The sequence below is a fragment of the Myotis daubentonii genome, chromosome 5 (assembly GCF_963259705.1).
Source record: "Myotis daubentonii chromosome 5, mMyoDau2.1, whole genome shotgun sequence".
Taxonomy (NCBI): Eukaryota; Metazoa; Chordata; class Mammalia; order Chiroptera; family Vespertilionidae; genus Myotis; species Myotis daubentonii.
Window position 1 is genome coordinate 19,819,345 of NC_081844.1, and position 21,261 is coordinate 19,840,605.

Below are 21,261 nucleotides of genomic sequence, written 5' to 3' on the forward strand. Positions count from 1 at the left end.
AAGGAAGGCCTATCCTTGCTCAAATCTTTGTGCATCGGGCTCTAGTTACAGATGATGTCTTATCTAAAACTAGAGAGGCCTGGTGCATCAATTCATGCACGGGTTGGGTCCAGCCGGCCCTGCCCTGATCGGGGTGGGGGTGGGGGGTGATCAGGGGCAGGGGCAGCTGCGGAGGGGGGGGGTCTGGGCGGTTGGCTGGCTGGCCCCACCCCCTAGTTGAATGCCCGGTCAAGGGGACAATTCGCATATTAGTCTTTTATTATATAGGATTTTATCTAGGAGCTTCTGCACATGCAGTGACAAGGGCAGGGGCTCATCAAGAAGCTGCTGTCTGCACCTTTGGGATTCAGATTCTCCTTTAGGACCTTCCTGCAGCTGTGACTCCAGGCACAAGCACCGGTTTTCTCCAGGAACAGAGGGCAGCTTTTGTTTCATGGCTTTGGAGCAGAGACTGGGGCGCACACCTCACCTCGGCCATGATTGGTCTCCATGGCAGGGCTCCAGCGGCTGCCTCCCTTGTCTGTAAAATGGCCAGGGTGGGCTGGAGGGCTGCAGTTAACAGAGTGCCACTGGGTCTGGGGAGGCATTACTGGGGAGCCATGCCCCGTCTGTGCCTGACCCGGGGACCCACATGGTAGCGATGACTGTCCCAGGCGCCACCCGTCGGCAGAAGGAACCGAGGCCACAGTGGAGCGGGGCACTTGGTTTATTTCTGATGCAGTGATTCTCAGGATGGTGGCAGAGCTGGGCTGAGGGGTGGGGTAGGTGTAGGGGTGAGGCAGGACTAGAACTCCACCTTGCAGGCAGGGAAGGCCTCGTCCTGCATGGACACTGTGCTGTTACTGCCCAGCACCGTGATGCCTAGCGCCTGGTGCTGGGCATGCGTCTCCTCATACCACTCGTGCATGGCCATTGAGTCGAAGGTGGGGATCAGGGTCACCTGTGGGCAGGAAAAATGGATGAGCAGTGAAGGGGAGAGCGCTCTGCTCGTGTCCCAGCCCCTGGGCAGCTGAGGTGCCCTTCTCTGACCACATGTGCTCCGCCTCCCCAGCAGCCAGCCTGTCCCGGAAGTCCCTCTGATCCCACAGCACCCACGGGATCCTCTTACAACCCGGAGACTGGGCCAGGGCTCTGTGAACCCCTCTCTGTGCCTCCCAATCTAGGCTCACCCGGGCCTCCCTGCAGCTCCTTGAACACAACTGGCTCACTCCCACCTCCAGGCCTTTGCCCATGTCGTGCCCTTCACCCAGACTCTCCCTCCTGGCTGCTTTGTAAGCTGTGTGCAAGGTCAGGGGTCTCACACTCACATACTGAGTGGGCAGCCAGGTACCTAAGCTCTCCCTCTACCCAAACTTGCCCCACCCTTCAATGCTGTTTCAAGGCTTCCTTTGGGGATGACCCCCGTCCTCTTTCTCAACTGTGTAGATGCCACACGCCCCACCTGCTCCTCCTGGCAGAGCCTCATGACAGCGGGGAGGCTAAGAACTGGGGTTCAGGAGAGGTGACCAAACCAGCCCTGCCCTGCGTCCCCAGTCAGGTTGCAGCAGAGGAATGAGGAAACGATGTGACAGGAACAGCAACCTGAGAGATGGGGAGGGCTCCTGCCTCCTTTGCTTGTGGCCTTGGGGATGCAGGTGGATCTCTGAGCCCCAGTCCCACCTGTGTGGGTTCAACAGGAACATACTGGGAGGCACTGACCTCGCCCTGTGTCAAGACTGTCTAAGGCCGTAGGGTGGTCACTCGCCTGTAGGTCACGGTCCCACTGCTGCTTGCCGGCCAGCAGTGCGTCCAGGACGGCCCGCATGCCCTCTTCCTTGTGCTGGTCCTGGCCGCTGATGACATAGCAGAGTGAGCGCACCCGCCGAAAGAACTCCTCATTTAACAGGCAGACGCTGCCCCCGCTGGGCAAGTAGGCCAGGTCAAGGTAGACAGGGGAGCCAGGTGAGGCCTCCAACCCACCTGGCCGGCTGCTGGCTGACCCTGTGGGCAGGAAGGATGGCGTCAGTCATGAGCTTCTGGGCCTGGGAAGGGGCTGAGTCTCAGGGCTTGGGACCAGGCTTCCAGCTCTATGTGCACCTCCCTGAATGCTTCTCCTCAACAGGAGGCCTGATCTCTGTTTTATGGTTGGTTGACAAGCCCTCCCTGGCATGGACAGTTACTCATTGAACTCTGTAAACATCCCTGGCTGCCTCCTCAGTGCCTGGACCCTCCCTTGCCAGTCCCCAGACATAGACATTCTTCAGGCCAGAAGGAGGGGGCAACTGTGGAGGGCTTCCTGGAAGAGGAGGCTTTTGGCACTTGAGCCCTAAAAGCAGCTGATGCCTGGAAGGTTTGCTGCTCCTGCATTCATCTGTTCAATTACTCAAGGGACATTTGTCAAGCCCTCCTGGGCCCCACGTCCTGGAGACATGGCAGTGACCGAGACAGACAAAAATCGCTGCCCACAGGGGCAACAGAGAGCAAGAGCTGGTGTGGGAGGGATCGTGTTGCAAGAAGGAGACCCAGGACAGGGAGGCCTGGATGGAACTGGGGCAGCTGTGCTCGGAGCCTTGTCCGCGGCCCTGAACCCGGAGCCGTGCAAGGGGGACAGGGCTGCCGCTTTGGGGTGAGTGAATTCTAACACCCGGTTGAGGTCTTGGGCACAGGAAGCCTACCAGATGCTCGATGTCAGGAACATAAATGTTGCGCAGCTCAGGGTGTGGCCCAAAGGGCTGCAGGGCAGTTGCAAATAAATGAAACTCCTGGCTTTGGGCAAAAGGCACCTGTCACTCGAAGCTGGGGATTGTGGTGGTGAGGATCCCGCATGGAGCCTTAGGAGGAGAAAGCTGCTGTGGCCATGGAAAGCGCAAGGGAGACAGGCGCAGGAGAGCTGGGGGGCAAGGAGAAGATGAGGGGGATCATAGGCAGGGGGATAGGGACAGAGGAGGGACCGGGCAAGCGATGACCTATAGGCTAAATATGGCATCTTCTTTTATAAAGATGGTTTGACTGGAATATCTGTTCAGGTACTGACTGAGATGCCCTGAGTTTGAGACAGAGATGGTCTGGTCTGCAAAGCTGAGGTTTACCCTCTGGCCCTTTAAGACACTGTTTGCTGACGCAGCATGGAGGGGCAGAACCCTGAGTGGCCAACACTGTGGCCTCCCAAAGAGGCCAAATGCCCTGGCGGACAGAGCCCCAGGTGACCCCCAGCCTCTCGGTGCCCACGGACCGGAGGGGGCCACCCTCTCCCTGTGCCGGGAACCCCGGACCTGCCAAAGGTCACAGGGCCCATCAGGTGCCTCCCTTGGAACCTGCCCAAAGACAAGAGGTGACAGCTCAGGTGGGTGCTGAGGCCTGAAGAGCCTCAAGAGACCAGGGTGTCCAGCAGCCAAGGACACCCCTCAGCTCCTGGAGGGGACGACCCCAGGCACCTGGAATGGGGCCCAGCCCACAAGCAAGTGCTCAGTAAACGCAGCTACAGTTATTACTGTTGTCCTATCATTGCTCTCTCACCAACCTCCCTAGGTGACCTAGCCTGTGCTAACCAACGCAGTGGCTACCAAGTACTGCAAAGTGGCGGGCGTGAGCCAACACGAGCTGGGAGTGCCAACTGTATGCCAGGCTCCCAAAACTTAAGAGTAGAACAGAGAAGAGGAACTATCAAATACCTTATTTGGTTGATTACACGTGGAAGCATCACCTTTACACAGTGCTATGCAGGAAAGAGTTTTAACACAGTTGGAGGATTCTAGGAAGACGGGGCGGTAGGAAGCACCAGGAATTCCTCTTCCCACCCAGAGGACAACCGAATTGTAGCCTCAAGTTGAAGCGGCTTCCATGGGCTTTAAAGGACTGCACAACGCCCCACACCCCCCTCAGTCTGGGAGCCAGACACTTAAGCAACTACATATACAGGAGAACTGAGAAAGTCGCCACACAAGCCCAGAGAAAGGAAGAGGCTGAGAAAAGACCTGACAGCACTGTGCTTTACACCCAGACTGATCCCCGTCAGAGAGACAGCCCACAATAATGAAACCACTAAAAGCCACAGCAAACCCCAGGAAGGAGAAACACTGGATTCCTAGAGTTATCGCATTATTACATTCAAACATCCAGTTAAAAAAAAAATCAGAGGGCACACAAAGAAAGAGGAAAGTATGGACCATTTAGAGGAAAAACAATAAATCAACAAAAATCAACACTGATGAAGACTTCAAAACAACCGTGTGAAAGATCCTCAAAGAACTAAAGACATAGAGAAAATCAAGAACACAGTGTAGGAACAAAATGGAAAATCAATAAGGAGATAGAAAACAAAAAAGCAAACCAAAAAGAAATTCTACAGCTGAGAAGAAGTGTAACAGCTGAAGTGAAATTTCATGAGAGGGATTCTGTTCAAGATCTGAACTGGCAATAAATAAATAAATAAATAAATAAAGCAGTGATCTTGATGATAGAACCGTGGAAATTACCAAATCTGAGGAACAGAAAGAAAAAAGATTCAAGAAAGCGAATAGAGTCTAAGAAACCTCTGGAACACCATCAAGAGGACCAACATAGTCTGGCCAGCATGGTTCGTTCAGTGGTTGAGCATCGACCTATGAACCAGGAGGTCACGGTTTGATTCACAGTCAGGGCAAATGCCCAGGTTTCAGGCTCGATCCCCAGTGTGAGGCGTGCAGGAGGCAGCCGATCAATGATTCTCTCTCATCATTGATGTTCCTATCTCTCTCTCTCCCTCTTCCTTCCTGTCTAAAAATAAAAATAAACATTAAAAAATATAATAATAATAATAATAAAAAAAGAAACAACATATATATGATGGAATTCCCAGAAAGAGGAGAGAGAAGGGAGGGGCAGAAAGATTATATAGGGGGAAATAGCCCAAAACTTCCCATATTTGATGAAAGACACAAACATAAGCATCCAAGAAGCTTAATGAACTCAGAGACCCACACTGAGACACATGATCAAACTCTTGAAAGCAAAGACAGAGAGAGAATCTGAAAGAAAGTGCTGTTCAAAGGGACTTTTATAGCTATAATCTTACATTTCAAAAGCTTGTATTGAAAAATAAGATCTCGGAGATTCCAAAATGGCAGCAGAGTAAGTGGAAGCTACACTGACATGCTCCCAGGACCAAAATGGAATAACAACTAAAATACAGAAAATCATCCTGAATAATCAGCTGAAGACTCGCTGGAGAGAACCCTGGTAGCCAAGGATGGGAAGTGGGACCTCATAGAGACTGGCAGGAAGGGCAGAGGTGCACGGGGCTGGCTGAGCTGCCACAGACGGCACCTGAAGTTCCGAGGGATGTCTCAGCTGTGGGTGGTTCCCACTGAGAACTCTGGGATCTAAACCCCAAGCTGGGCCCACCAGCCCAGAGCAGAGAACTGAGAAAGGTGCCTACACAGCACCTGGCTGTGAAAAGCAGCAGGACGGTTGTCTGCCTAGGAGAGATGGCTGGAAATGCAGGTACCTTCTTAAAGGGCCAACACAAAATTTTGTGTGCAGCCACTCACACTGGGCTCTGACAGAGGGAGGGTAGAGTGGACTAGAGCTGTGTGAGCAGAATCCAGGGTTGTGGGCTCTGGGATTTGAGCTCAGAAGGCAGCTGCCCCAGTTTCCTGTGCTGAGTCATTCCCTCATACTGCAGAGGACATTTCTCTCCAGCAGACCTTTATCATCCAGGTAGCTTTTTCCCGGTGGGGAGGGAGCAATTGCCCCATGATGTAGAAAAACCTCTCACTCTACTCTGAGGCTAATCAAGACTAATAATAGCCGAACCGGTTTGGCTCAGTGGATAGAGCATCAGCCTGCGGACTCAAGGGTCCCAGGTTCGATTCTGGTCAAGGGCATGTATCTTGGTTGCGGGCACATCCCCACTGGGGGGTGTGCAGGAGGCAGCTGATCGATCTCTCTTCTCACATTGATGTTTCTAACTCTCTATCCCTCTCCCTTCTTCTCTGTAAAAAAATCAATAAAATATATTAAAAAAAAAAAGACTGATAATAATCAGAATGCAGGCAGAGATGAGTCCCTGGAGGCTTTGAGTCTTTGCCTGATCTAATTCTGGACCTGGGGCTAGGAAAAGCAGACCTTGGTGCATATCTTGGTCCTTTCCAAAGGCACCCAGCTCCAGCAGAGGGAGCCACACACTGTGGATTGCTGACAGCTCCAAACAGGGTACAAAGAGCATCTGACATTGTCCTACACTAGAGACTGGGAGTTCTCACAGATCTACCTACTACACAGACACAAACCCAAACAGGCAGCCAAAATGGGAAGACAAAAAAATAACCCCCAAGTGAAAGAACAAGAGAATTCTCCAGAAGAGGAACTAAATGAAATGGAGATAAGAAATTTATCAGATATAGAGTTCAGAATAATGATGGCAAGGATGCTCAACAGTGTGAGAAAAGATATAGTAACTATGAAAAAGGACCAGATGAAAATGAAGTATGACACAGCACTAATAAAGAACACATTGGAAGTAATACACAGCAGATTAGGGGAAGCTAAGAATCAGATCAGTGAATTAGAAGACAGGGTAGAAAAAAATCAATCAGAGAACCAAAAAGAAAAAAAAAAATTAAAAAACCGGAGGACAGCTTAAGGGAGCTGTGGGACAATATGAAATGTAACTATATTCACATCATAGGACAGCGGTTCTCCACCTGTGGGTCGCAACCCCTTTGACGGTCGAACGACCCTTTCACAGGGGTCGCCTAAGACCATCCTGCATATCAGATATTTATATTACAATTTATAACAGTAGCAACATTACAGTTATGAAGTAGCAACGAAAATAATTTTATGGTTGGGTCACAACATGAGGAACTGTATTTAAAGGGCCAGAAGGTTGAGAACCACTGTCATAGGAGTACCAGAAGGTGAAAAAAATGAGCAAGGGATAGAAGGTGTTTGAAGAAATAATGGCAAAAAACTTCCCTAAAATGGTAAAGGAAAAAGTCACACAAGTCCAGGAGGCACAGAGAATCCCAAGCAAGAACCCAAACAGACCCACCCAGACACATCATAATTAAAATGCCAAAAATTAAAAACAAAAAAAAGAATCTTAAAGGCAGCAAGAGAAAAGCAATGTTACCTACAAAGAAGCTCCCATAAGGCTATCAGCTAATTTTCTTCATCAGAAACTCTATAGGCCAGAAGGGAATGGCATGAAATATTCAAGGTATTAATAAGCAAGGAACTGAAACCAAGATTACTATACCCAGCAAGGCTATCATTCAAAATAGATGGTGAAATAAAGAGCTTCCCAGCCAAAAAAAGGCTAAAGGAGCCTATCACCATCAAAACAGCACAGCAAGCCAGACCGGTTTGGCTCAGTGGATAGCGCATCAGCCTGCGGACTGAAGGGTCCCAGGTTCGATTCCGGTCAAGGGCATGTACCTTGGTTGCGGGCACATCCCCAGGAGGGGATGTGCAGGAGGCGGCTGGTCGATGTTTCTCTCTCATTGATGTTTCTAACTCTCTATCCCTCTCCCTTCCTCTCTGTAAAAAAATCAATAACATATATTTAAAAAAACACACAAAAAAACAGCACAGCAAGAAATGCTAAAGGACTGTTGTAATGAGAAGAATAGAGAAACAGGCACAAAGAATTATTTTTTAAAATATATGTTATTGATGTTTTACAGAGAGGAAGGGAGAGGGATAGAGAGTTAGAAACATCGATGAGAGAGAAACATCGATCAGCTGCCTGCTGCACACCCCCTACTGGGGATATGCCCGCAACCAAGGTACATGCCCTTGACTGGAATTGCACCCGGGACCCTTCAGTCCGCAGGCCGACGCTCTGTCCACTGAGCCAAACCAGTTAGGGCAGGCATAAAGAATTTAAATGGTGATAAATAAGTACCTATCAATAATAATCTTAAATGTAAATGGATTAAATGCTCCATTTCTCAGAGGGAAGACAGGGGTGGGTAGGAGGGAAGATATCAACCAAAGAACTTGCATGCATATATGCATAACCCATGGACACAGACAATAGGGTGGTGAAGGCTCAGGGTGGGGGTGCTCTAGAAGGGGTCAATGGGGGGGGGGTGGGGAACGGAGAAAGAAGGCATATGTAAGGCTGGCATGGCTCAGTGGTTGAGCATTAACCTATGAACCAGGAAGTCACAGTTCGATTCCTGGTCACATGCCCAAGTTGCAGGCTCGATTCCCAGTATGGGGCATGCAGGAGGCAGCCAAGTGATGATTCTCTCTCATCACTGATGTTTCTATCTCTCCATCCCTCTCCTTTCCTCTCTCTGAAATCAATAAAAAGTATATTTAAAAAAATACATATCAAATCAACAACCTTACTTTACAACGTAAAGAACTACAAAAAGAACGAAGTAAATCTAAAGAAAATAAAGATTAGAACAGAGAGCAATAAAATAGAGAATATAAAAACAACGCAGAAGCAATGAAACCAAAAGCTGGTTCTCTGAAAAGATTTTAAAAATTGAGAAATCTTTATTTTAAAAAATTGTTTGTTAAGCCTCACCTGAGGGTATTTCTCCATTGACTTTTAGAGAGAATGGGGGAGGGGGAAACAAAAAGAGGGACAGAGAGAAACCAATGCAGAGAGACATATGGATTGGTTGCCTCTTGCATGCACCCCAACTGGGGCCGGAGATGGAACCTGCAACCCAGATACGTGCCGTTGACCAGGAATCGAACCTACAATCCTTCAGTGCACGGGCCAACACTCTAACCACTGAGCACACCAGCCAGGACCAAATTTGACAAATCTTTAGATGGGCTTAGAACAAAAGAGAGAGAAGACTCAAGTGAGTAAGATAAGAAATAATCAATGGAGCCCTGGCCAGTGTGGCCCAGTTGGTTGGGTGTTGTCCCATGCACCAAAAAGTCACTGGTATGTTGAACGTACCCAGGTTGTGGGTTCAATTCCTGGTTGGGGTGTGTACAGGAAGCAACCAATTGATGTTTCTCTCTCACACTGTTTTACTCTCTCTCTCCCCCTCCTCCCTTTCTCAAATCAATAAAAACATATTTTTTTAAAAAATCAATGGAATAGAATAAACAGCTCATAATGAACCCTCACGTATATGGTCAAATAATTTTTAAAAAATATATTATTTTTATTGAGTTCAGAAAGGGAGAGGGAGAGATAGAAACATCAATGATAAGAGAGAATCATTTATCTGCTGCCTCCTGCATGCCCCCCACTGGGGATCAAGCCCGCAACTGGGTATGTGTCCTGACTGGGAATCAGAGGCCTCTTGGTTCACAGGTTGACGTTCAACCACTGAGTCACACCGGATGGGCATAATCAAATGATTTTTGATAAGGGTGCCAAGACTATTCAGGGGGGGACAGAATAGGCTTTTCAACAAATGGTGCTGGAAAACATGGATATCCACATGCAAAAGAATGAAACTGAACCCTTGTTTAGCACCATCCTATATAACAAAAGGCCAATATGCAAATTGACCAAACAGCGGAACGACCGGTTGCTATGACGTGCACTGACCACCAGGGGGCAGACACTCCATGCAGGAGCTGCCCCCAGCTGGCAGGGTCCGATTGCCGAATGGGGAACGAGGAACCAGGGGTGGGTGGTGGTGGATGTGGGTGGCACCAGGCTAAGGCCCCTGCCCCACACACAGAGGGCCACCAGCGGCAGGGCTGTCAAGCGGGCAGGAACAGCCAACCTCTTGGACCCTCTGAGGGCGAATGGGGAACTGGGGGTGGGTGGCGGCAGGGGGTGGGGCCAGCTGCCGGCAGCCTGGGAAGATGGCCCTGATGGCAGGCCAGGCCTAGGGACTGTACCTGTGCACGAATTTCGTGCACCGGGCCACTAGTATTTAAAAATTAACTCAGCCCTGGCCAGGTAGCTCAGTTGGTTTTATGGTATAGCTGAACTACCATACCTCCTGGTGGATAATTGTCCAGTCAGGACGCATACAAGAATCAACCAATGTGAATGCATAAATAAGTGGAGGAACAAATATCGATGTCTTTCTTTCTCACTCTCTCTCTAAAACCAATTAATAAATTAACTCAAAATTGATCAAATAGATAATTTAAGAGCTAAGACTATAAAACTCTTGGAAGAAAACATAAGGCAAAAGCTTCCTGACATTGGATTTGGCAATGAGTTCTTGGATCTGACACCAAAAACAAAGGCAACAAACAAAAAGACAAACTATACTTTATGTTAGGGAAAGAAAGTAAAAACTTTTGTGCATCAAAGGACACTACCAACAGAGTAAAAAGGCAACTCACAGGCCTGGCCATGATGGCTCAGTGGTTGAGCGTCAACCTATGAACCAGGAGGTCACTGTTCAGGTCCCCGTCAGGGCACAAGCCTAGGTTGCGGGCTTGAACCCCAGTAGGAGGCATGCAGAAGGTAGCCAAGCAATGATTCTCTTTCATCATTGATGTTTCTATCTCTCTCTCCCTCTTCCTTCCTCTCTGAAATCAAAAGGCAACCCACAGAATGGGAGAAAATATTGTAAATCATATCTCATAAGGGATTCATATCAAGAATACAAAAAGAATTCTCCGAACCCAATAAAAAAATATAAACAGCCCTATTAAAAAATGGGCAAAGGACTTTGTAGACATTTCTCTGAAGATATATACATAGCCAACAAGAGATGAAAAGATGCTCAACACTGCTAATCATCAGGGAAGTGCAAACCCAAACCACGAGATACCACTTCACACCATCAGGACGGCTACTATAAAAACAAAACAAAACACAAACAACAAAGTGCCGAAAGAAAATAACTACATCTAGAGCAGTGGTCCTCAACCTTCTGGCCCTTTAAATACGGTTCCTCACGTTGTGACCCAACCATAAAATTATTTTCGTTGCTACTTCATAACTGTAATGTTGCTACTGTTATGAATCATAATGTAAATATCTGATATGCAGGCTGGTCTTAGGCGACCCCTGTGAAAGGGTCGTTCGACCGCCAAAGGGGTCGCGACCCACAGGTTGAGAACCGCTGATCTAGAGAAACTATACACAGGGATGAAGGCAAGGTAAAGTCTATTCTCAGATGAAGGAAATGAAGAGAACTGTTAGCACACCTGTGCTATGAGAAATGCTCAAGGAAGTTTTTAGGCTGAAGGGAAATAATAGCAGAGGAAAACTTAAGGAATGAAGGAGAAACATTAAGTTCTTTTAAATATATGTTATTGAGAGCAAAAACTGTAACAGTATCTGGTCAGGTTTTCAATGTACCATATGGACATAGTTCATATAACAACTATACCAGGGGTCCTCAAACTTTTTAAACAGGGGGCCAGTTCACTGTCCCTCAGACCGTTGGAGGGCCGGACTATAGTTTAAAAAAAAAACTATGAACAAATTCCTATGCACACTGTACATATCTTATTTTGAAGTAAAAAAACAAAACGGGAACAAATACGATATTTGTATTTGCATGTGGCCCGTGGGCCGGAGTTTGAGGGCCCCTCAACTATACTATAAAAGGAGGATAAAAGGATCTAGAGCTGTAGAGCTATACTTTACTTGAAGTGATAAAATATTAATTGTACAGACTGTAAACTGTTCTGATTCTGTATTAATTTCATCATGAGTTTAAAATCCTCTATTTGGGCTGAAACCAGTTTGGCTCAGTGGATAGAGCGTCGGCCTGCGGACTGAAAGGTCCCAGGTTTGATTCCGGTCAAGGGCATGTACCTGGGTTGCGGGCACATCCCCAGTGGGGGATGTGCAGGAGGCAGCTGATCGATGTTTCTCTCTCATCGATGTTTCTAACTCTCTAGCTCTCTCCCTTTCTCTCTGTAAAAAATCAATAAAAAAAAAAAGATAAAATCCTCTATTTGGTGCCTAAGGCAGCTTCCAAAACTTTCTCTTTATTTTTTTAAAATATATTTTATTGACTTTTTTACAGAGGAAGGGAGAGGGGTAGAGAGTTAGAAACATCGACGAGAGAGAAACATCGATCAGCTGCATCCTGCACACCTCCTACTGGGGATGTGCCCGCAACCAAGGTACATGCCCCCGACCAGAATTGAACCTGGGACCCCTCAGTCCGCAGGTCGACGCTCTATCCACTGAGCCAAACCTGTCAGGGCCAAAACTTTATCTTTATAGATGTAGATGTAAACAAAGCTGACTTCATTTTTGTGTGTGCCCCTGATTTTTTTCAAATTTCCATGTTTTGAACCTGACCAAACTAGACTCAGCCAGCACCAAAGCCTCACCATTAATGACCAGCCGAGTTTGATAAGCTTATATAATGTGACCATAAAGATTCCCAGCAGCAAAAGGCCAGAATGGCACAGCAACCGAGCTAAATATCAAACTGGTGTTAACTGTAAACGAGCATCCATCGTAAGACCACCAGAAGGTATGGTCCTTTTGTCTTGTCCATCATTAGTAGTTTGGTTATACTATAAACATTTACTGTAACAACGGTCTAGCAGCAGAGATTATCTGTGCAGACTGTGGGGTTACTTTCCGTTCTGACCCAATCTTCCTACAATAAATTGTTATAAAAAATAAATAAAGAGTGGCCTGTGGGGAGGGAGCCTGCCCAGTGGGCGATTGGGAGCTGTGTGCAATCCAAGTTAAAAATTTTTTTTTCTTAAATGCAGAAAATAAGTGTTGATAAGAATGTGGAAAAATTGGAACCCTTGTGGCCATGGCCGGGTAGCTTAGTTGGTTGGGGTGTCATCCCAATAAACCAAGATTGGGGGTTTGAACGCTGGTCAGGGCACATACAAGAAGCAACCAATGAATGCATAAATAAGCAGAACAACAAATCAATGTTTCTCCATCTGAAACAATAAGAGGGCATTTTTGTGGAGTGCTATCTGCCCAGAACTGCTGTGCTGGGCCCTTTACAAATATGTTCAAAAACAAAGAAAGAAACTGGCTCCCTTGTATACTGTTAGTGGAAATGTACAATGGTGGAGCCTCTATGGAAACCAATATGGAGGTTCCTCAAAAAATTAAACAGAATCATCACATGATCCAGCAATTCCACTTCTGTATTTATCTCAAAGAATTTAAAGCAGGGTCTTCGAAGAGATGTTTATCTATGTCCATAGCGGCATTATTTATAGCAGCCAAAAGTGGATGCAACCCAAGTGTCCATGAACGGGTAAGTAAACAAAATGTGGTCAGTCCATCTGTACGATGGAATATTACTCAGCCTTAAAAAGGAAGGAAATTCTGCCCTGGCCCATGTTTTGCAGTGGTTAGAACCACAGGGCTGTGGGTTTGATTCCTGGTTAAGGGCACATCCCTAGTTGCAGAAACAGGGTTCAATCCTGTTTCTCTCTCTCTCCCTCCCCCTTCATCCTTCCCTTCCACTCTCTCTAAAGAAGCAATGGAAAAAATGTCCTTGAATGAAGAGTAACAAAAAAAGGAAAGGAAATTCTGACACATACTACACCATGGATGAGCCATGAGGACATTATGCTAAGTGAAATAAGCCAGTCACCAAAAGGATAAACACTGATTCCACTTCTATAAAATCCCTAATGGAGTCAGATCCAGACACAGACAGGACAATGGATGTAGGGGCTGGGGAAGGGGGAGTTAGTGTTAAATGGGGACAGTCTGTTTCGCAAGGTGGAGTTCTGGAAAGGTACGGTGGTGATGGCTGCACAGCAGTGTGAATGCACGTACTGCCACTGAACTGGACACTTCCAAATGGTTAAGGTGGGAAGTTTCATGTTCTGTATCTCATCACAATGAGAGAAAACTGGAAAAGGTTAGCACAGCAGGCTCGAGACTTATGTCCTTGGGACGGCCTGGGCTGGCACCTGGGAACAGATTTCCGAAGAGCTCCAACATTCCGTAAACGAACACTGTTCCTATAGCAACGTGGCTTAAGATGAACACTGGCTTTCCCCTGGCTGAGGAGTCTGGACTGCGGTACAAGCCAGACAAGGAGGCTGATGGGATGAGCCCCCAACTGAAACCCCACGGCTGAGTCTGATGGGCCTTCCCAGTGGCGGCCACATCTCCCATGTCATCACAGCTTGCTTCTCGGGAGCTAAGCACATGGTAGGGGACCCCACTGGGAAGGGACTCCGGAAGCCTGTGGACAGCGTCGCGGATGGACGGGGGAGGGGGGAGCGGGGAGCAGCCCCCAACCCATCTTTTCCCTCTGCAGCTCCCGCTCTGTGTGCTGTGAACTCTCATACATTGTAGCCGGCCGAGCTGTGTCCTCCCAGCCAATCATCAACCTGGGCCTGGTCGTAAGAACCTCAACACAAAGGGTTATGTAAAATATACTACTAACTTCACCTGTTTCTTTTCCCTCACTGTGGCACTGTGGCTACTAGCAAAGCTATGACGTATGTGCTCACTGTATGTTTCCACTGAGCAACTGGGATCACCAGTGCACCCCTACTTTATAGAGGAAACAGGCTCAGAGAGGGTGGCAAGTGTGACTAAGGCCACACAGCTTTAGGAACAGAACTTGGGCTGGTAACCCAATGCAGATTTCCAGCTCCCCGGTACTTACCGGCTGGGCCCCGAGGGGTCATCTTGGGGACGGAGGGCTTTCTGGACAGGGGTGCCCGACCGCCCTTGTCACTGGGCTCGCTCCGGGCGCTGAGCGGCCGACTGGCGCGGTCCCTACCAGCCAGCCCCTTGGTCTTGGCAGCGATCGCTGGAGTGGATTTGGAGGTGGCAGTGCTGGAGGTGGGGCGAGCCAGGGGCTTCCGGGTATGGCTGAGGCTCTCTTTCAGCCGGGCCTGTTCGGGGGGCAGCAGCTCTGGGTCCACCATGCAGATGTTGGGTGGGGTTGGCAGCGGTGGGGGAACCTTGAGGGGGTTGGGCAGCTGGTTGTGACGAGGGACTCCAAAGCCCTCCATGTCCTCATCCGAGTCTGCAGTGCCAGGGGCAGTGGGCAGGGGGTCCGAGTCGGACAGCGTGGGCAGGGACTCGCTGACAGATGTAGGCGGCGTTTCCTCAGCCCCCAGAGCACCTGCCCGCTCCTGGGACCGGGCGCTGCTGTCATTGGAGCTCCCAGGGGAGGTGGGGGCCGGCGCCATGGGCACCATCTTGCGGTGCTCAAACTCACAGGGCGACACTAGGCACAGGTCCACGTCATGGGGGGAGGCCGAGCGCCGCACCCGGGGGCCTCGAAGTGGGAGGCTGAGCCCTGCCTCGCTCATGGGAACGGGGGGTGGTGGCAGCACCTGCTCAAAGGAGACGGACAGCGACTCGTCCACCTCTGTGGAGTGCGGGGAGCCCACCTCAGCCGGCAGGGAAGGCGTGGTCACCGTGGGGGAGCCATCCGGCCCCGCCTCCCCACCCCGCAGGGGGCTCAGCGACAGCTGCCTGCTACCCTCGGCTGGGCCCTGGGGAGCTCCAGCTGGCGAGGGGGTGCAGGGCGGGGGGGTGCCACTGGCTGCCAGGTGCTCCTGCGTCTTCAGGCTGCTACTGTCCTCCCCTGTGGGGCTCAGCACCAGCTCCAGGCTGCTCCCTTGGGTGGGGGTGGCCGCCAGCTGGGGGACAGGAGAGCTGCAGGCCTCTATGGAGGGACTGGCCTCTCCACACCGGAAGGTGGGGGGGCTCTGGGGCCCATTCCCCGCCAATGGGACAGCCGGGCGGTCACTGTCCGGTGCTCTTCGGGGCTTGGGGGCTGCCTGGGCACCTGCCTTCTTGCCACTGACCACAGCAGAGGATGCCCGGGACAACTCCCTGGGCTGGGTCCGGGGGACACTGGGTTTGGGGTCCTTCTTCACCTCCCTGGGGTGCCTCGCTTCCTTCTCAGCCCTGCGAGAGGCCTCGGATCGTGGTGGCTCCTTCCGGGCCACCCCAGAGCGCTCCTGGGCAGGCCTGGCAGGCACCGTAGTCCGGCCCTCTCTCCTCACACTGTCCCGGGAGCCCACACTTTCCTTGCTCTCGGTGCGCCGAGGCCCTGTCAGGTCTTGGGGGGTCACCACGGGCTCCCGCAAAAAGCCCAAGTGCTGCAGGCGGACCAGGCCGTCCAGGAGGCGAGCAGGAGGCGTGCAGCCAGGGAACAGCACGCGCACGACCTTCTCAGTGGGGCCCGTGGGATGCCACACCAGCAGGGCACACACGGAGGCCAGCGTGCGCTCGGCGCCGGCGGAGGGCGGGTGCAGCACGTACATGTCCAGCCGGCCGACGCCCATTTTCTGGAAGAGCACCGTGGGCTCCGTCGGCGTCAGCCCCCCGCCCAGGGGCAGAGGCTCTATGCCCAGCCGAGCCAGAAGGCCCCGGGCCACCGCCGCCTCATCCTCGCCGCGCACCAGCCGGGAGGTGGCCCCGCGGGCGTTGAGGAAGACCACCCCCAGGCTGGGGGAGACCAGCCTGCGCAGCCGGTCGTCCCCAGAGCCCCCGCCGGTCGCGGCCTCCTCCTGCTCCGCCAGCTTGCGCCGCAGCAGGCTGTTGAGGCCCGGAAGGCTGTCGGCGCCCGCGTGCGTCACCAGCACCGCGTCCACCCGGTCCAGGTGCCGCACCAGCTTCCAGAAGCTCGACTTGGGGTTCGAGCCGCCGTTGACCAACATAGTGAAGCCATTAACGGCGAAGAAGGCGGCGTCCCCGAGGCCGCCAGGGAAGATGTAGCAGCAAGGCCGGGCGAGCCTGAGGAAGCCGACGGACGCTGGTGGCTCCAGCAGCTCAAAGGGGGACGGCAACTCCAGCGACTCGGCCACATACTCCAGGAACTCACGCAGGCCCTCGGAGGCCGGCCGCTGCACTGGGGGGTTCAGCCGCAGCCGCAGCCCGCCCTGGAGGCCAGGCACTTCGGGTGCCAGCTGGGCCCAGTCGCCAAAGGTAGGGCAGGTGATGGTGAGCTTGGGCGGGTCTGCAGATGGGGGTGCAGAAGCCAGGAGATCCCGGATCTGCAGAGGGGGAAGTGGTTAAAGGGCCACCTGGAGCCAGGCAACACCCAGTACCTTGGGAAAACTGAGCAAGGACACCACTGTCCTGCCTCTGGGGTTGTGAGGGTCACCTGTCACCCTCAAGACAAAACCCAGGCCTCCCCCAGTCCTTTTTCACCCTGCTCCCCTAATCCCTCCCGCCTCTCCTTGCCTCAGGGCCTTTGCACTTGCTGTTCCCTCCAGGGAGGTCTTCCCTGCCCTCTCACTGGCTCTTCTCTTACCATGGTTACATCACTCACTACAATGTGAACATACAGTTTTCGGAGGTTTTTTTGCTTATATGCCCCACCCAGACTAAGGATTCCAGAAGGGAACTGGGTGCCACTTGAGGCCTCCAGGATGCCTGTTCATGCACAGGCACCCTCTTGAACCGCACACTGTAGTGGGTGATGGGACCACACCCCGACAACAGGCGGGATACTTGTCACCATCATTCTTCCAGAGGAGGGGATGGAGCTTCAGACAGCAAGTCACGGGGGCCACACAGCCCAATGGGAACAAGCCAGGATGCAGAGCTGGGGGAGGCAAGGTGGGGAGGAGGCAGCTTACCTCTTTGTCCCTCAGAACCTGGAGGAAGTGGCGGGGTGAGAAGCCCCCAGTCTGGAGCAGCAGCTCTCCTGTCTCCTCCAGGCAGGGCCCAGCCAGCACCAGAAGCTTGTGAGGGGCAGGGTCTAGGAGAAGGTTCCGGAGCTGAGGGAGCGGGGAGACTGTTAAGGCCCTATTCTGCACAGTGACATAACCAGCACTCCCCATGGGTGACCACCAACCCTAAATCTATGTCCTCCTCACCCCCCAGACTCCTGCTCATCCTACAAAGCCTGGCTCCAGTGCCGCCGCCTCCTAGAAGCCCTCTGTAACCTTTGGGGCTCCCTCAAGCCCACCTCTCCCCATGGTCCAGCCCCAAAGCCATGGGCTAGCTGTTTCCTAGAGGGAGCATCTTTGATTAGAGGAATCAACCTGTGGGAGGGTCTCTACAGGAGTGCCCTGGGCTCTATCTTGTGCATCTCCTCCTAGCTACTGGGGAGAAGGATACAGACACCCAAGAGCTAGACCAGTGATGGCGAACCTATGACACGCGGGTCAGAGGTGACACGCGAACTCGTTTTTTTGGTTGATTTTTCTTTGTTAAATGGCATTTAAATATATAAAATAAATATCAAAAATATAAGTCTTTGTTTTACTATGGTTGCAAATATCAAAAAATTTCTATATGTGACACGGCACCAGAGTTAAGTTAGGGTTTTTCAAAATGCTGACACGCTGAGCTCAAACGGTTCGCCATCACTGAGTTAGACGTACTAAGAAATCAACTCAGACAACTACTAGGGCCCAGCCAGAGGGAACACGAAGTGCAAACATCAATCAGGCCCTGCCTTCCCACTCCCCGCCTCCAGACCCTCCCTATCCCATTCCTTCCTCCCAAACCCCAGCCTTTCTGATCCCACCTGCTCCCATCATGGCCCACGCGGAGAGGATAAATTAGAGCTGGAGCCATGGGGGTGGGGAAGGCTTCCGGGGGGCGAGGGCGCTGCTGCTGGGTGCTGGGAAGAGGACTTCAGGCAGCACGAAGTCAAGGACACGGGGGGCCAGGATGGGGGCTGGTGTCAGCCCCGCCGCCCACGCCCCCAGGAGCTGACGGGTCCCTACCTCATCACACAGGGACTTGTCTGACGGGTTCACGAGGACCAGGATATCCAGGGCGTCCCCTCGGAGGTGCAGGCTGCGCTGGCCTGCGTGGGAATTGGACCCTGTGAGTTTGGAGCTGGGCCACGTGCGCAGAGTCAGGCTGTCCGGGGTCAACCCTGCCTCCCTGTGTGACCCCAGGCAGCCACACGTCCCTCCGGGACCTGTTTCCGGGGAATCCCAGCCGGCAGGGCTGGCCTACGTGGTGGTGCCCCAGGTCAGGGTGAGGCAAGAACAGGAAGCCTCCCCCAGCCGGCCTCCCACTGGAAACAGCGGGGACAAGGCCACCCAATTCCCAGCTGTCAGCTGTGGGGGACGCCATCGTCACCCCCATTTTATAGACAAGGAGCCGAGCCCAGGGAGGGCCATGCGGGAACATGGACCCTGACGCAGGACTATAGGAGGACGGGGAAGTGGCAATTGGGGCTGGAATGCGGGGCAACAGCGGGGAGCCGGACAGAGAAGCCTCATGAGCCGAGAGAGGAGTGGGGTTAATTCCGGGATCCCAACCCTAAACTGCCCCATGGAGTCCAGATGTGCTTCCAATATGGAGCACCCGGCCCGGAGGAGAGAGAGGCGAGGAGCCTCCAGGGTCACACACGTGGCTATTGGCTCATTCAGGCGGGGAAACCAAGGCACGGAGAGGGGAAGGGGCCCCTGAGGTCGCACAGGGCCAGCAGGATTTCCAGTCCCCCCTTCCCACGAGGGGTCAGGAAGCACCAGCACCGCCGGGACAATGAGACTGCGAGTCACTTCCTTCCCCTCCCACAGCAGCCTGGAGGTGACTCAAGGGGCTGGCTGCAGGGCCGGCTGAGGTGGGGAAGCTACCGGCAACACCAGGCCCGCCAGCAGTGGGCCGTTGACCTGCAATCACCACAGGCTCTCCAAGGAGCCACAGGCGCTGTGGGTCTTGCTCAAGCATCTCCACTCCCTCCTGGGCCCTGCTCCTTGATCGGCTCCACAGCTACCAGGTACCCACTATGTACCGACCCAGTGCAGGGGTCTCAGGCACGAACCAGACGCATTCTCTGCCGCACGAAGCCCACACACCATCCTCCAGGCCTGCCCGGCAGCCCCTCACTGTCCAAATGCCTTGTCCCTTTGCCAGGGCCCTTCCCTCCACCCGGCACAGCAGCCCCAGATGCGTCGCCTCTAAAGCCCCCTCGTCAGAGGGCTCCCTGCACCCCCCCCGCCACCTCAGCTGCTTCATCTGTCAAATGGGAACAGAAGCACAAGTACCTGCGTCGTGGGCTGTTGAGGACCGAGGTATAGAGACGTCTGGACCAGGACCCACCCCCGCTCCATGCTCAGCGGAGGTCGGGTGTATTGTCACTGTGGTCGAGGCGTTCAGAGAACACTTGCCAACGATCACACAGGGTCCCCAGCCTCACCTTTCACGATGCTGGAGAAGGTGGCCGAGTGCCGGGACACAAAGATCTTGAGCTGCTCATCCAGGCTGCAGATGCCAGGGTCAATGTCCCAAGACTGGAGGCCTGGGGGGAGGGGGAGGGGGGAGGGGGGAAGTCAGCACCCCCGTCAACGGCCCCTGCTTCTTGCTCATCTCAGTCACCTCCTTCCCTCAGCACCTGCCCCACCCCCACCCGTCTCATTGCTCCTTCCCACTACCAGGCCCATCTTCACCTCTGGGCCTTGGCACCAGCTGTGCCCATTGTCTGGGCACCACCCCCTCTCAGGTCCTCTACCCATTGCATCCTTCTGCACGGACCATTGCATCCTTCTGCACCGTGCTGACACCATGCAAGCTTAAAGCTGGTTCCTCCTCACTCACCTTGGGTCCATGCCCCCCCGCCCCCCCACACACACACCGTCAACCCTGTGACAGCAGAGCTGAGCCTCCAGTCTTCCCCACCGTGCGCCCTGCGGGGGAACACTCTCCAAGCATGAGAACCGCGTGTGCTGCCGCCCCATTTCACAGGCGATGGAGCCCCGGCCCTGCGCCTCGGAGAGATGAACGCCCTCCAACCACAGGTGGGGCGCACCACGCCGGCCAGGGTGCCAAGTAGCTGCAGGTGAACTGAACCTTGCAGGTGCACCTATGACTCACCTCCGCTGGTGCCAAACCCCACTGGCAGCCGCCACCGCCCACACCCCCATTAGCAGCTCCCCCTGGAGCTACGGAAAGCGGGGCCCGGGCTCCCGGCTCGGCCTCATCCCGGCGGCTGCGACCGGGATTCCAGGCGACCCCGCCCTCCCCTTGGCAGGCCCGGCGGGCGGGAAGCGGAGCCGCCGCCGGGGTTGCCCAATCGCGCGGTTGCAAAGCCAGGCCGCGTCCCCTCCAGGCTGCACCCGGGTCGGGTCGGGGCGGAGCAGCGGGCCGCCCGCCTCACCCCGAGGGACCCGAGCCCCCGGCCCGAGGATCTCGCCGCACCGGCCGCCGGCCCCCGGGATTCTGCCGCCTCCCACCCCGCGCTCCCGGCCCCAAACCCCGGGTTCAACCCTTCCCGCCCCCAGCCGCCCCACCCCGCGGCCCCCACCCCGGCCTGGCCGCCCCCCGCCCCGCCCCGCCCCACCTCGTTCGAGCTCCCCCAGCACGTAGCTCAGCAGCCCCGGGCAGCTGCACTCGCCGCCCACCACCAGCAGCAGCGAGCTCGGCGCCTCGGCCGCCCGGGGCCCGGCCGCTATCGCTGCCGCCTCCGCCATCTTCGCACCGCCCTGGGCTCAGAGCCCGCCCCGCGGCCCGCCCCTTAA

The 21,261-nt window shown here is 53.3% G+C and overlaps 1 protein-coding gene across 1 annotated transcript; it reads right to left on the bottom strand.

Annotated features, from left to right (window-relative positions):
* Window positions 1-688: 688 nt before the first annotated feature.
* Window positions 689-21,251, bottom strand: MAP1S (microtubule associated protein 1S). The gene is made up of 7 exons (XM_059696260.1): window positions 21,084-21,251; window positions 19,944-20,045; window positions 18,517-18,599; window positions 17,419-17,559; window positions 14,481-16,830; window positions 1,745-1,980; window positions 689-940 (listed from the first exon to the last, which is right to left on the bottom strand). Exons 1-7 carry the CDS (start codon window positions 21,211-21,213, stop codon window positions 785-787), a joined length of 3,198 nt encoding a protein of 1,065 aa, XP_059552243.1. The 5' UTR covers window positions 21,214-21,251; the 3' UTR covers window positions 689-784.
* Between the last annotated feature and the right edge of the window lie 10 nt (window positions 21,252-21,261).

Coding starts and splice junctions, on each gene's coding strand:
- MAP1S (XM_059696260.1), bottom strand. CDS start 21,213: ATGGCGGAGGCGGCAGCGATAGCGGCCGGGCCCCGGGCGGCCGAGGCG. Junction 18,600..19,943: donor CTTCTCCAGCATCGTGAAAG/GTGAGGCTGGGG, acceptor ATTCCCACGCAG/GCCAGCGCAGCCTGCACCTC. Junction 16,831..17,418: donor AGGTTCTGAGGGACAAAGAG/GTAAGCTGCCTC, acceptor CCCCCTCTGCAG/ATCCGGGATCTCCTGGCTTC.